Genomic DNA, 14,519 nt, shown 5'->3' on the forward strand with positions numbered 1-14,519 from the left:
TGAAAACCTGCGTAATTTTTCAGTTTGAAACTTTACTACAGCAGGCTTTATTTATTTTAAATTAGTATGAAGCCAAGCAAAGAGAGTCTACTTCCCATTAAATTAGTTTAATTTGTTTTATAGCTTAACACTTAGAGAAGCATCTGATATTATTATATCAAGGATTAAACCTCATATAGCCTAATGAGTGTAGCTGTTGGAATCTGCTCATTGTAGAAGTTGATCTGGCCTGACAAGTATGAAAAATTGTGTGGTACTCATTAGACGTTAATTTTCTTCAATATAGTGCGACCAACTGGTATTCTGATGTCTGTCTTCACGTATAGTAATGTCCAAGGCCACATGAGCAGATTTCCCTTTGTTCTCTTTCCCATGTCATCCTAAATCTGCTCCAGAGGGTCCCCAAGCGCTCTAGAGCAGATGGGGGGGGGGAGGGAATTGCTGCAGGAGAGAGAAGAGGAAGTTGTTCCCTGAGTGGATTGACTTAGTTGGATGTCTCTCATTATTAAGTGTAATCAAATCGTAGCAGTATGTCAGTGTTAACTTTCCCCCCTTCCATGTAACAAGGAATGGGAAAATACCTGCAAACGACGAAGAACAAACCAGTGTGCCTTACGTCTATGCTATTGGAGATGTTTTGGAAGGAAAGCCAGAACTTACACCAGTTGCCATACAGGCAGGCAAGCTGTTAGCTCGCAGACTTTTTGGAGGGAGTAATATAAAGGTAAACGTTCAATTTCTTATGGTTATTACTGCTTGCGTGCTCAAATAGTTTTTTTGAAATGGTCTTCTGATATGGTTAGGACGCCTGGAATTGGCTCATCCATGTTAGTGTCACCACTTTAAGTAACTTCTGGTCCAGTTTATGCACCATCAGTTGCTCATAGCATTGGACTTATGAATCTCTGTGGAAGGCACTGATCCCTGTCCAACTCCTGGTATAGCCACAGCCATTTTTTGTATTTATTTATATGCCACTTGATTACAGTAGTCTCTAAGCTGAGTTGTGATTGCATGGTGACTATCTTAAGCTCCTAACAAAATTTGGGAGTACTACACAGACTTTTACATGAATTGAACTTTGGAAGAGTTTCCAAGAAACTCTTCTCATTGTGAGACTTTTGTGGGTGAGCTGAGAGCTTGTTGGACCCTGTGTGAGAATCCAGAGACTGAGATGGAGGGTGTGTCAGAAGGAAAATGAATTGATACTGATTTTTATATATTGGTAACTTTGTATTACTGTAACATTTGTATATGTAACACTGTATTTTTCTAATAATTTGTTTTAAGTTGTCTGTTGGTGCTTCAGTTTTCTGTATACTGCTTAGAGATATTTTAAATATATTAAGAAGAAGAAGAGTTTGGATTTGATATCCCGCCTTTCACTCCCTTTAAGGAGTCTCAAAGCGGCTAACATTCTCCTTTCCCTTCCTCCCCCACAACAAACACTCTGTGAGGTGAGTGAGGCTGAGAGACTTCAGAGAAGTGTGACTGGCCCAAGGTCACCCAGCAGCCGCATGTGGAGGAGCGGAGACGCGAACCCGATTCCCCAGATTATGAGACTACCGCTCTTAACCACTACACCACACTGGCTCTTAGAAGTCAAATAATCAAAGCAAATAATCAAAAGGACAGGGCTAGTGACTGCATCATATTGAAGCATCCTGAAAGTTGATGGGGTGGGGTGAGCTTGGAAACATATACACTCTTGGTTTTTGAACAGAATGCATTCCAGAAGTCTGCTCAACTTCTGAAATGTTCAGAAACCAAGGCGCGGCTTCCGATTGACTGCAGGAGCATCCTGCAGCCAATCGGAAGCCGTGGAAGCCACACTGGATGTTCGATTTCCAAGGCATAGTTCGCAAACTGGAACACCTGCTGCCTGGTTTGTGGCGTTCAAGTTCCAAGTTGTTCATGAACTAAGCTGTTCGAAAACCAAGGTACGACTGTACAGACCAGTATCTATGCCCTGCTTTAAGTGTTAAGCTTGGGCTGCTGCTTTTGCTGCAAGAGTATAAGCTACTGTTTGTACTGTGGCCAGTGCAAGTTTTATAGGATGGTTGTTGCATTTTCATCCCAATTGCTTTTATGTGTGAGTCATAGTGTACGCTTTCAATTTTAGTGTGACTACATCAACGTACCAACTACTGTGTTTACACCTCTGGAATATGGCTGTTGTGGATTATCGGAAGAACGAGCCATTGAACAACTTGGACAAGACAATTTAGATGTGAGACTGAAATCTTAAAACTTTGCAATTAAATATGGGTGCTCTTCGGGGTATTAATATATGTGCAATCATACTGTGCCTCATAATCTAGTTTATTTTTGTAGGAACAGTAGCTGACCTGATATGTTCTCCTTCCCGAAGAAATCTCCACAGAATTTTAGGAACTGTGTCCTGACAGCCCTGTTTCCCTAGCCCAGTGTTTTTACTGGTGGAAGGGTAGTCCCTAGCCCTCTGTTGAAGTTCACTCATACACACAGGCATTTTCCTTGACAACATAAATGTGGGGGTGGGGACATTCTCCCACATGCTTTTGTCCTTTTCCTTTTTGCAAGGATAGGGATAGCAGCTTCCCTTTCTTTTTCATCCCGAGGGTGTAGGTTCCTGAGATGCTTGCACACACCACTTTAGAGATACTGTAAAAGTGCAAGGGATATTATTAAAAGTGCAGTACAAAGTCATTAAAGGGAAAACAAACTTTAAAGGCCTAATTTTCTTTTCCAGGTGTATCACGCGCTGTTCTGGCCACTTGAATGGACAATACCCAACAGAGACAACAACACTTGCTATGGAAAAGTAATCTGCAATAAGCTTGACAATGTACGTATTCTGCTCTAAAAACATTTGTTTTCTTGCATATTCATATTATCCAAAATATAAAGAAAGCCAGGGGACATCCACTGCAAAGTTGTGTGGATTATTCTGCCCAGGGTGCTAAAATGTGGGAACAGAGAGTTGCCCTATAGTGAGTCAGACCATAAATCCATCCAGTTCAGTATTATCTCCACTGACTGGCAGTGGCCGTCCAGATTTTCAAGCAAGAGACTGCCCTAGCCGTACCTGAAAATGCAATAAATTGAATTTGGGACCTGCTGTAAGCAAATGCTGTACCACACTGACCTACAGCCCTCCTCCAAGTGTACTGTAACTTAATTTATCTGTTCTATTTTAAAACTGTACTAAAAGCAACTTGCGGCTTCTAATTCCCTGGCTTTATTTAGCTGCTGCTTATTGAAGCCACAAAGCAGCTCAGCTTCTTGGAAGTGCCCAGCTGAAAATACTCTAGTGGTACACAACGTGGGACAGCTAATGAAGTTGTCTCACCCTAACTGGCTTGTAACCACAACCCTGTTGTCTAGACTAGAGTAGCCAATGTAGTGCTCTCCAGATGTTGTGGGTTACAGCTCCACAACATTCCCTAAACATTCAACCCCTGAATGGATGGGGTTGATGGGACTTACAGGTAGTCCAGAGTATACGGAGGGCAGCCCACTGGCTGTCACTGGTGTAGTGACACACTTTCAATTAACATAAACTCATAGTGTATTTTAAAGGTAAGCTTACATAGTTCTATGTGTATTTAAGTTTGGGTCTGTAAGCAAAACTCTATTCGTGCATGAGGTCAAAACTCACTGTATCACACTGGAAGCAGGAATCTGGTCAAAGCTTTATGAAAGATGCTACTGCTCTTCTGAAATGGTTTTCTTAAAGTAGTGTGAGAAAATGTATTCTTGTATTCTGTTTTTACCATGCGTAACCTTCATTAGTGGAGCTAAGTCATCAAACTAATTATAGGAAGGATGAAAACCATCCTTCCTATAATTCCAACCAGCTTGTTGGGGTTAAACCTGTTCCATATACCTTTCATGTGGTGAACAATAGAACTAACCCTTTTCATTGGTTTCTGCCCAACTTCTCATTAATGTGATGTATCAGTGGTTACCTTTATTCTCATTTATTTGTACAGTGAGTGAATACATTTGTATATGAGCTTGTGGCTTAGAAATGAATAGATACTAATAATTCAGTTTAAGTACTTTTAATAGCGGTTCTAAGCATCTCACTTTGTATTTTTTCCTGTTCTCAATTGGTGTAACATACTAAGGTAGTGTCTGGTATGGTGAAATTGATTGCCGTCTCTATTCATGTTGGAATATTGGAAACTTATTCAATATTCAGATTGCAGGGTTGTTTTTTTTGCAAATAGTATACCAGAAGTAGGCAGAACAACTAGCAAATAAGCAGCTGCCTACAATTTAAGGGAAAATACTAACTGGGACAACTTACCTCTCTCTTTTCCCTCCTCCTCCCTTTTAATTGAAGAACCGTGTGATAGGATTTCATGTTCTTGGACCTAATGCAGGGGAAATTACACAAGGCTTTGGAGCAGCAATGAAATGTGGTCTCACAAAAGAATTACTTAATGATACGATTGGTATACATCCAACTTGTGCAGAGGTAAGAGTTTCAGTACCACTCTCATCTTATAACATACGTTTGTGGCATTTTGAACTGATTTTCGTCTCTACAATAGCTTATCTCTTAAGGATATCCTATCTTTAAACAAACAACCACTCCTTGTCCTGTTACATCTCTTTGTTGCAACACGTTTTCTTTTTTCTGCCCACTCCCTTGTGATTCTTCTCTAGAGACCTACAGTATTTACCTTTTTCTCTCTCTTGGGGGTCCTGAGATAAACACTGCCTAGGAGGCATGACACTGAACATTACTCTTTAAAACAAGTCTTTGAAAGCACGTTTATAAATTTTTGTGCTTAAAGAATCACTGCTACCCTTTTTTTCTTACACATTGGGGGTTGACGCTCACAGTAAGAGAATTCTGTGTTGGGCTTTTAGTCAAATTACACAGTTGCAGCAGGAATGGTGTTGAATGGAATGTGGATTTCTGAATAGTATTAAAAATAATAATTTGTGGATTTCCCCCCTCTCTTTCAGGTGTTTACTACAATGGATATTACAAAGGCTTCGGGGCAAGATATCACTCAGAGTGGCTGCTGAGGTTAAACCCTGCTGTTTTAAACTGTTTCCTGTTGGTCCCACTTACCTATGTTGAAGATTTTAGGAAGCATTCAGATATACACAGGTAAATGAATATCTGAATGCTGTATTTTGCTACCACAGACATTGATTTTCTAAAACTTCAATGGCAGGTGGTGGTGTCTGCAGGAAATGGCAAAACAGCAGGGGGTAAACTTAATCCTGACTTGTTTAGAAATGGCACTTTTGTGTATTTTTGAAGCTTTGGCTCTGAACCCCATCTGGAGGCGAGTCATGGCTGATTACTTCTATGCAAAGTTGGGAAAACCTATTTGTCCAGTCAGTAGAGATTCCTTCCAAAGGAACTTCTGAATCATCCAAGTGAAGTTTAATTCTATTAATTTCAGGGCTTTTGTACAAATGCAATGGGCAGAGTGAATGTATAGTTAATAACATTGGCTAGCAACAGCCATTGACCTTGATGGGTCAGTAGTGCATTTTGTTAATTGTTAACCTGAATGGTGAGATATGTTTGCAATGTCTATAAATATCCCTGTTTACACGGTCGTAAGTTGGAGAGCGAGTTTACGAAGTTAATGTGTTATGTCCCCATATGCATCATAGCTCACAGGACACATAATGGGATGACTTGATTATTTTATCAATAGGTACTTGGTCACCAGAGAAAGCAGTCATCCTAAGTCACAAAATTATCGCTTACAATTTTTTTTGGGGGGGGGGGGGGTTTCTCTAGTTTTTCCTTAATAACTTTACCCCTGATTTTAGCCCCGTAGTTAACTACTCAGAAAAAAAAAATCCAAGTAGAGTCAAAATTGTTTCATGGTAATATTAATATGTTCCCTTTTTATGCAATAAGTGCATTGTTTCAGCCATAAAATGGAATACATTTGGTCTAGATTACTTGTATGCAGGCGATTAGCTTGAACTGTGTCATAGCAATAAACACTGGTTTATTGTGCTTTATAAAAATTCCAGTACAGTGAAAACCTGAAGCCCCATTGGCATTCCCTACTTACTTTGAGGAATGTATACTTGAGTTTAGTTTATTCTGTGATTAAAAAGTATCTTCTGAAATGCATTATTTCATTATCTGTTCATTATCATATGAACAGGTTTTTTTATCTATTTATGGTGTATCATGAATTTAAAGTTCAGTAAATGAGCAATGTAATGTGTTGTGCACTGTCTCATTCCTGAGGAAAAACTTACCTCTTTTCAAAGAGAAATATCTCTTACAACTCAACATTTGGAGACCCAGAAAAGCTTATGGGATGGGCATGTTACTTCCCCATGCCCCACCAATCATAAAAAAGCATCGTCCAACAGTATGAGCAGTCTAGCCTTAATGGCAATCATCGTCTTTTCTCTTACTGGGGTACTGAGATGGTGGGTGAAGAAAATGGCACAAAACCTAATGTTTTAAAAGGGTGCTTTAATAGTGGTGTTGGAAATATTTTAAATACAGAAACTTGAAGCCCTCGGTTTTTCAAATGCACAGAAATTCTAAGTGTAAAATTTGCTGTTGCTGTCCCTCTTAACTTAAGGGTGCTCCAGCTGTCTGCTAATGTAAGAGGAGGAGGAGGTGCCTGCTGAGTCAGTGAGCTACAGCTGTTTTACCAAGATGTAAAAAAATATTTTAAAACAAAAGTCTGTTGCTCACAAAGGGAATATTAATAGCAACATCAGACATCAGAAGTTTTACATGCCTTACTGGAGGCAACTGCTAGATAGCAGATGTGATTCAGAACAGATTTAGCAGGAAGAAGACGATGTCATTACACTGAAAATATTAGCAGCATGTGAATAATTCCAAATTAAAATCAAAGTATCAATGCAATTTAAATTTCCGCCTTTCTCCCTGCTTATGCACCACCCTTTTACTTATCAGTGATTTTAAACCTTTTTTTTTTTTGTCATAAGCAGGGATAAACATGGGCAAACTTTTTCTGTAAGTTGACTGAATGCTAATATGCTCTTCTGATTCCATAACCTTCCATGTTATTCATTAGGCTAGTTCTCCTTGGGGCTTCTTCACAAGCGTATACGCACAAAGGAAAAAACTGCACACTAAGGCAAAGCAAATTTTGTAGTGTGGCACACACTTCATGTATACATGCGCGCGCACACACACACAAATTTGCCCTGTGGGAAGGATTGCAACAGAGGGATGCAGGCCAAGACCCACTCTGAGCCTGTGCCAGCTGGACTGTCCCGTGCTGCAGAGTCTTTCTAGTACCAACTGCCCTGTGACCTTCTTGTATGTTCATATTTTGTGTGTGTTTATAAAATTGTAATGTTAATTTGTATGCCACCTTGGAAGGATTTGTATCCTGAAAGGTATAATATTACAAATTGTAAAAAATAAAGAAAATTGAAGCAGTTGCTGAAGGGTACAGTAGCCATGCTCTCCACATGACAGGACTCCTATCACATATGAACTTGTAGGAAACCTGTCAATCACTGCTTTCCAAACACAATACTCAGTTCATCAATATAAACACTTGTGTAATATGTGACCTGACAGGTGAACATTGCATTGGGTGTGCGTTTCCTTCATATTCCTTGTGCCAGTTCTTTGGTTGAGCAATGATCCTCTCTTCACACGGGTTAAAAAGAAACACATTGACTACTTGTGGGGAAAACAGAAGTCACAGCTACTTCAAAACACCAAAGAAGCCTTTATAGAGCCTGCCTCTTACTTTTATGCATTCTACAGTAATTCAGATCAATAACAAGAAGCAGAGTACAGGACAGTGTTGATAATTACATTTAGCTAGGTTTTTTTCAGTTTCCATCTCTGAGAACATCAGTAAAAGAAAGGCTGAGACCTTACATGATTTTGGTTTATGTTTTAGCCAAGTTTTGTTAGCTGAAAAGTGCTCTACATTTTCAGCTGTAGTTTAAATGCTGCAGGAAAAATGCTGATTTCCTGAAGGTGTGGAGCATTACAGATCTTTGGCCAAGGCTCTTGTCTATTTTTATTGGACCAGCTCTGTCGACAGGTGTTGGGCAATTAGTTCTACCTTGGAAAGTGTTATGAAACTCCCAAGGATTTTGTTCCTGATAACACAGTTACGGGAAGGCATGATCAAATTTTAAATACATAAGCTCACACCAATAGTAGTTGTCAAAGTACTTCAAGCTTCTCGTAACATGTAATTTCAGGACAGCTCAGTTGGTGAACTGTGAGACTTAATCTCAGGTTGTGGGTTTGAACCCCATGTTGGGCAAAAGATTCCTGCATTGCAGGGGTGTTGGCCCCTTCCAACTTTATGATTTTATGCCAGCTAAATTTGATGTATCAACTAATCATTGCACATGCAGAATAACTAAATCATGTCACTACCACTAAAGAACTTACCCTTCTACCTTATATGCCCCCCCATCTGTTCTGGGTTTCCCCCCAACTCTGGGGCAGTGTAGGGTGGGGGAGAAAGAGAAAGTTCCATTGGACTCTTGGAAGTTACCCTGCATGCACAATGATTTGGTTGCATAACCATAACTCTGCAAATGATGTTAGTCCCTTACCATGACAGGCCAAGTTTGGGTAAGCATATGATTCTATTCCCATGTTAACATAACATTGTAAATGAAGCTGTGTTGGCCCATGGGAAATTCTGAAGTCTCTATTAAGGCAACAGCTTTCTTCAGCCAACCAAAATGACAAAATAGTGCACACATCTTTTTGTCACCTAAAACTCTTCATCGGACTATCAGGCGCCCCCAAACTCGGCCCTCCAGCTGTTTGAGGACTGCAATTCCCATCAGCCCTGACCACTGGTCCTGTTAGCTAGGGATGATGGGAGTTGTAGTCCCAAAACATCTGGAGGGCCAAGTTTGGGGGTGCCTGGACTAGATGGTAAGCTGAGCAATGTGGGCGAGAGAATGGTCTGGTGTAGAAAACCACTTCTGCTTTGGCTCAGCTTCCAGAGGAATAGGTGAGGAGACCAACCTGATGCCCTCTAGGTGTTTGGGATAACCCTGTGTGTCAGCTGTGCTGGTCTGGGATGATGGGAGTTGTAGTCCAAAACAAGGGTACCAGGTTGCCATCTGGGAACATGAAGCATTAGCATTAGTAAAGTCGGAAGCACTGTATCAATAGCAGACCAGGGGTTGCACTAGATGACCCGCAGGGTCCCTTACAATTCTATGGCCACTGTGAAAAGAGGATGGCCCACTGGCCTGATCCAGCAGGCTAGTCTCATGTTGTGGTCAAGTCTCCCCGGCGATCAGGCTTTGCCCTGGAGAGGAGATGGATTTCCTTGCTGTGTTTCGCGCTCCTTCCTCGCCTCTGAACAGGCCTTTCACGGGAGGACCAGGTCGCGCTACCCGCCCCGCTGGGAACCGGCGAACCTGCCCGCCCTTCGCGCGCCTGCAGCAGGAGAAGCGCGCGCGCCTGAGGAGAGCCTCGGCCTCCAGGCAGCTTTCAGAGAGGCGAAGCCCCGCCGCGCCGCCCTTTCCAGCGGCTTCACCTCGGCCTTGGGTGGGAAGGGGAGAGCATAAGCATCCCGGCGTGGGCTGCCTTAGACCCCGTCTTAGGCCCTGGCTGCTTCTAGGCGGCGCGCAGCAAGAAAGCCGCCGGTGGGGGAAGTGCGCGCGCCCTCCTTGGCCGCCCACGCTCCTGGAAGGTTCGGGCGGGTTCCGGAGGTGGAGGGGGCGCGCGGGCGGTTGCCATTCCCACCTTGCCATCCCCAGGGCCGCGGTGTGAGAGGGCTTCCCTCGGGAAGGGCGGCGCCAGGCGGCGAGGGCTCGTCACGCCGAAGTGGGAGAGGGAGAGGCCAGCAGGAGGCAAGGCAAGGTCCCGTCCCCGCATTCCCTCACCATCCTCGGACCCTTCTCTTCCACATAGCCCTCCCTTCTTCTCATTCCGCAATCCCCCCCCCCCCGAAGCAGGGCAGGATTAAAACCTTGAGAGAACCCAAGCACTTGGAAGGTTTGCGTGTTCCCATATTATATATGCATCTAGTTCAAAATATAATCAACAGTAAACCATAAAATGAAACGAAATGAAGTGAAACCTACAGTAAGATGGAAAATAATGCTTATTTGTGTGTACTTCCACTTTACTTGTATTTGGGGGGGGGGGGGACCTCCCCACTTTTCTAATTGTAAAAATGTCCTTGATCAGATCCTCAAAACTAATGTTTCATTCCATTCTATACTTAGTAGAGATAAGGCATCCAGCCTGGTAGGGGTGCCAACTTGAATAAAATATGGAGGTGCAAGTAAGCCCTTCCCTGCATAATCAACCACATAATGCAGTGCACATCATGTCATTTAAATGACAGTGCCCGCCAGCTTTGATAGGGCCCAGTCCCCTCAGCCTGCCTTGTTGTGTTGTTGTTCTGTTGAGATTTTTAATGTACTTCAACTGAGAAAATGAATGCTCAGCAATTTGTGACTATTGATGTTAAAAATCTAGCAATGGAAAATTGCTGTGGTGCCCCCTTTCCTTTGATGCCCTAAGCACATGCTTATTTTGCTTAATGGTTAACCCTGCCCTGCCCTGGATTCCAGGATGCAGGAATGGTGAGCGAGGCACCTGGTGCCTGGCACTGCTCCTACCCACCCTCTGCCCCAAATTTACTAATAGTAAGTAGCAGTACAACTGCTGGACTGGGAACTGTGGCATCACCTAACATATCTTATTGTGCTGCCTTTGGTCCAGCAAGGGCCACTGGCTTCTTCTTGTTCTTTCTGTAGCGTCATCTGTGCACATGGTGCTTTGCAAAGGGGGTGTGTGAGAGGTTCCCTGTCCCATGGGGCTAAGAAGAAGGAAGGCAACAGCAGCAGAAGTAGGGAAATGGTGGAGGAAGGGGAGGGAAACCCAGGCAGGGTTAAATAGATGATTATTTCCATTGCACATACTTGGTATTCATTACAGTAAAGCTAACATTGGCTATACATATACACATTACTGGCCTAAAATGTAGCCAGGTTTGTTTATTTATTTCTCAATTCAGATCAGAACTGGTTTGGGGAAGAACACATCAGAACACAGTATTTCCTAAGAAATGGCAGGATAGATATTACTGTGACTAACGTTGTTGTGGGTACACCGCTTCCCAAACCAGTGGTGGGGTCACAGTGGATGCAGAGTAAATGGGAGTGTGTACATGACCACTGTTTCTGGAAGAAGTTGCCTTTTGTTCATCTGAAGAGCTGTTCTGGATCTGACCGAAGGCTCCTCTAGTCCAGTGTCTTGAGACTGCAACAGAGCCAGTCAAGTGCTTCTAGGAATTATTCAAGCAGGGAATGAAGGCATCCACCCTTCCCTCATCAATTGAGACCCCAGCAATTATTACTCAAGCAGTGCGCTGCCTTTGAACATGGAGCTTCCATTTAGCAATGATAGCTAATAGCAGTTGGTACACCTATCTTTTCAGGACCTGGCTACATAAAGCCTTTAAAATATCATCAGAGATCTAGTAGCCATCAACACATCTTGTAGCAGCAAAGCCTATTAGTTAACTACGTATTGTGGGAAGACGGACTACCTTTCTTTTTCGTCTTGAATGTACCTCCAGTCTGTTCTACCAAATGATCCATAGTTCTAGAATGAGAGAGGGGGAAAAGCTTTCTTCTTCTCAACACAATTAATAACGTAGTACATTCCAGCTCTTCTCTATCTCTATGCAGATTCCATGGTAAGTGGATATCAGCAACAAAAAGAAACTAGGCAGTTATTATATTAGGGAAAATGTAGATAAATTTGGTTTTTAGAAAGTCAGTACAAGCTAAACTGGGGGGTAAAGTGAGAGAATAAAGCCCCATTTCAAGTGCCATAATTTCCTCCAGTTTCAGATCCTGCTGTTTGTTTTTTAATGTTACTTATATTGACTACCTGCCTTCAAAAAAAAAAAGTTTATTTTCTTGTTATGTTTCATTGCTTTAATCCTTGTGTTCCACCTTAACAGTCTTTACATTAACAGTTAGTAGTTACCATATTGGAAGGAGTGAGGGCTTGGTACTACTGCAAAAATAAAAGGGCAGGGCAGGGATACCAGTGGGGTGGGGGGAAGGCAGCTGATAGAAGACCATGGGTGAGTAAGGAACAGGAACAGGAGATCAGAAACAAAGGGAAGTGTAATGACCGCTCCCCACATTAAATGGGGCGTGCCCTTTGCGTGGTTGCACGCAGCCCCTGGGACCATATGTGGCACCATTAGCACAGGCTTGGCTTCACCTTCTCCAGGTGGGATTCCTGGAGGTCTTCGCCTACCTCAGCCAGTTGCCCAATCCCGCCTTTGGAGGTGTTGCCAAGGTGATCAGGCCAGATAGGGGGAGGGACCACCCTGCCCACACAATAGGGGGAGGATCTTACCTGGGAATCGTCAGTTGGCTCCAGAGCTTCTCCCGCCCTACTCACCCTCAGTTAAGACTTCTTTTGCGAGTTAACCTTTTCTCCACAGGTACACGGGCGCTGCTACATCAAGCTCGCTGTTGAAGGGCCGGAAAGGAATTCTCCTGCACTGGCAGGTTTGCCTTTCCCATAGCAAAACATCACAACTTTGGCGGTATCAGGTCTTGGGCGGAATCCTTTAGCCTATCTTCCCTAAATGGGGGTGGGCGTGTAGCGGTGACCCACGCCCTCCTTCTCTTTACGGTGGCGATACCAGGGTTCCCCGTTAAAGGGGTTGTTTTGAGGGGAAGCTTTGGCCATACGCCTAGAGGTTGTCATTGCTCTCCCCTGCGATGGCGGCGTAATGGGGGCGGGCTCTCTCTGCTTGAACATATGTTCTCCAGAGCCAGCCCATCCCTCCCACACACTCTGGATAACCCTGATGTTCCCCACATCCCCAGCGAGGGACTGGGAGGGATAAACGCCCAATGCCTGAGCCAAGGTCTACCCACATCTGAAACATAAGAAAGTTGTGGCCAATTTTAATCTCATAGCACGTTGTCTTGAGTCATTATTCCATACGGGGCCGCCCAGGGTTTGGACGACTCCACCTGTCCATGCAATAGGTTCAGCTGGTGAGTCAAGCAGTGGGATAGCAAAATTTGGGATGAGGGTGAAGAGCTCAATGTAAGCTATAAAATGTGACACGAAGCAAGCAGAAGGGGAAGAAAGAAACAATTTAAAACTTTAAATTTCTAACAGTAAGGGCTGGAGCCAACTTCCTTGGAAGGTGGTGGGCTCTCCTTCATTGGAGGTATGCGGTTGGATAGATGTCATGGATGCTTTAGTTGCATTGCAGGGGTTTGGACTAGATAACCCTCAGGATTCCTTCCAACTTTCTATGATTCTATGAAAACCGGCACCTTGAACCCGACCCAGAATCAAGATGGCAACTATTAGGTAATACTGTATACTTTTAAAGTCGCATTTGTGTCATGTCCTTCATCTGCAGCAAACTTGGAACTATTCCATTTTATCTTAACAACAGCCGGTGATAATTGCTAACAATTTATGACTTCCACCAGGAACCATTCTTATAAAATGTTGGTTATCTATAGACTACAGTGCAACCTCCATAAACAAGGAGGTAAGTTGTGCATTCTTCAAAACCCTGGGGGTTTTTTTGGTATTGAACTAGGTTCATGGAAAACTTGATGTGCACACAAAATCCAAGCTATTTTTACAAATGGGATTTTCCACTTCATTATGTAAATTCATGTTTTTGAATTTCAGGTAAATGTTTTATTGGTTACTAGTATGGTGAATCTTCTGCACCAGCCAGAAATCAGCATAGGGTCTTATTTGTTCTGCACCTACTAGCCAATAGCTTTTGGCAATGGATATAGGCCAAGGGATTACCAGTGCTATAAAAAAGCAAAAGCGAAGAGGTTCCAAGAAAAAAAGGTGAATATGGTACTATATTAAGATTCAACATATTAACTTTTAAATTATCCTTTTGGGTTTATCTGCATGTAACTTTGAAAACATTTTTTGAGTTATGCACCCTTATATGCCTCATTGTCGCATTTCTAAAAAGAAATGGGTTGGATCCAAGTCTAACTTGATCATTTTCTAAGTCTTTAAGCCTTTTCTGCTATTTGTAAATTTGTGAAAGCTGACGGTGGGTATTCAGCAATACGTTTCACTCCTCTCAGCATGTTATAAAAGGCACCCCCTTTCTCATTATTTCATATGTCCATATACTGAGCCCTAAAACAATCCTGGAAATCACAATAAATATACCCTGCCCCCCGCCCCAGAGCTGAAATACCAATGCTGAAAGTATCACATAATGTCTTATGTAGGCTCCTGCAAACAAAAATTAATTAAAATGTTAAGTCTAGTAAAATCAGATTAAGGCTTTATTTTTGAAAAACCTCTTAATTAGAAATATGCATTTTTTTCTAGGCACTTTAGAAGTTTGTTTTGTAGAAGTTTGTGGGCGGGAGGGGGGGTACTTTCTGGCATGCTAGACTCACTGGGATTAGTGCATTCTAATGCTTATGGCAGGAATGTACTTAGCTTTCAGGAACTTTTAACTAGCCTGTATCCAGAAGAGACTTCAGTTACAGTTCCTGCCTTCTGCTCAAGG

The 14,519-nt window shown here is 42.7% G+C and overlaps 2 protein-coding genes and 1 long non-coding RNA gene across 7 annotated transcripts in view; 2 read left to right on the forward strand and 1 right to left on the reverse strand.

Moving 5' to 3' along the window:
* Nucleotides 1–7,407, forward strand: part of TXNRD3 (thioredoxin reductase 3) — a 29,021-nt gene extending 21,614 nt beyond the window's left edge. For both annotated transcript variants that reach the window (XM_080996941.1, XM_080996942.1), the window contains exons 12-16: nucleotides 568–724; nucleotides 2,123–2,230; nucleotides 2,732–2,827; nucleotides 4,331–4,465; nucleotides 4,963–7,407. In XM_080996941.1, the coding sequence (XP_080853067.1) occupies nucleotides 568–724; nucleotides 2,123–2,230; nucleotides 2,732–2,827; nucleotides 4,331–4,465; nucleotides 4,963–5,025 (559 nt within the window). In that variant the 3' untranslated portion in view covers nucleotides 5,026–7,407. The remainder of the gene's footprint in view (nucleotides 1–567; nucleotides 725–2,122; nucleotides 2,231–2,731; nucleotides 2,828–4,330; nucleotides 4,466–4,962) is intronic.
* On the reverse strand, nucleotides 6,951–9,636 carry LOC308472272. The gene is made up of 2 exons (XR_013983395.1): nucleotides 9,169–9,636; nucleotides 6,951–9,075 (listed from the first exon to the last, which is right to left on the reverse strand). It is a non-coding gene; the product is annotated as an uncharacterized lncRNA (long non-coding RNA).
* Nucleotides 9,637–9,684: 48 nt separating this feature from the next.
* Nucleotides 9,685–14,519, forward strand: part of LOC308472230 (uncharacterized protein) — an 84,638-nt gene continuing 79,803 nt past the window's right edge. For 2 of the 4 annotated variants that reach the window (XM_080996883.1, XM_080996886.1), the window contains exons 1-2: nucleotides 9,685–9,818; nucleotides 13,661–13,831. In XM_080996883.1, coding sequence (XP_080853009.1) covers nucleotides 13,764–13,831 — 68 coding nt within the window. In that variant the 5' untranslated portion in view covers nucleotides 9,685–9,818; nucleotides 13,661–13,763. Of the gene's footprint in view, nucleotides 9,819–12,988; nucleotides 13,515–13,660; nucleotides 13,832–14,519 lie in introns of those variants that run through there. The other 2 variants (XM_080996884.1, XM_080996885.1) reach the window with 2 other exon arrangements.

The sequence above is a fragment of the Podarcis pityusensis genome (genome assembly GCF_964106645.2).
Source record: "Podarcis pityusensis genome assembly, chromosome: 2".
In the NCBI taxonomy this organism is placed as follows: Eukaryota; Metazoa; Chordata; class Lepidosauria; order Squamata; family Lacertidae; genus Podarcis; species Podarcis pityusensis.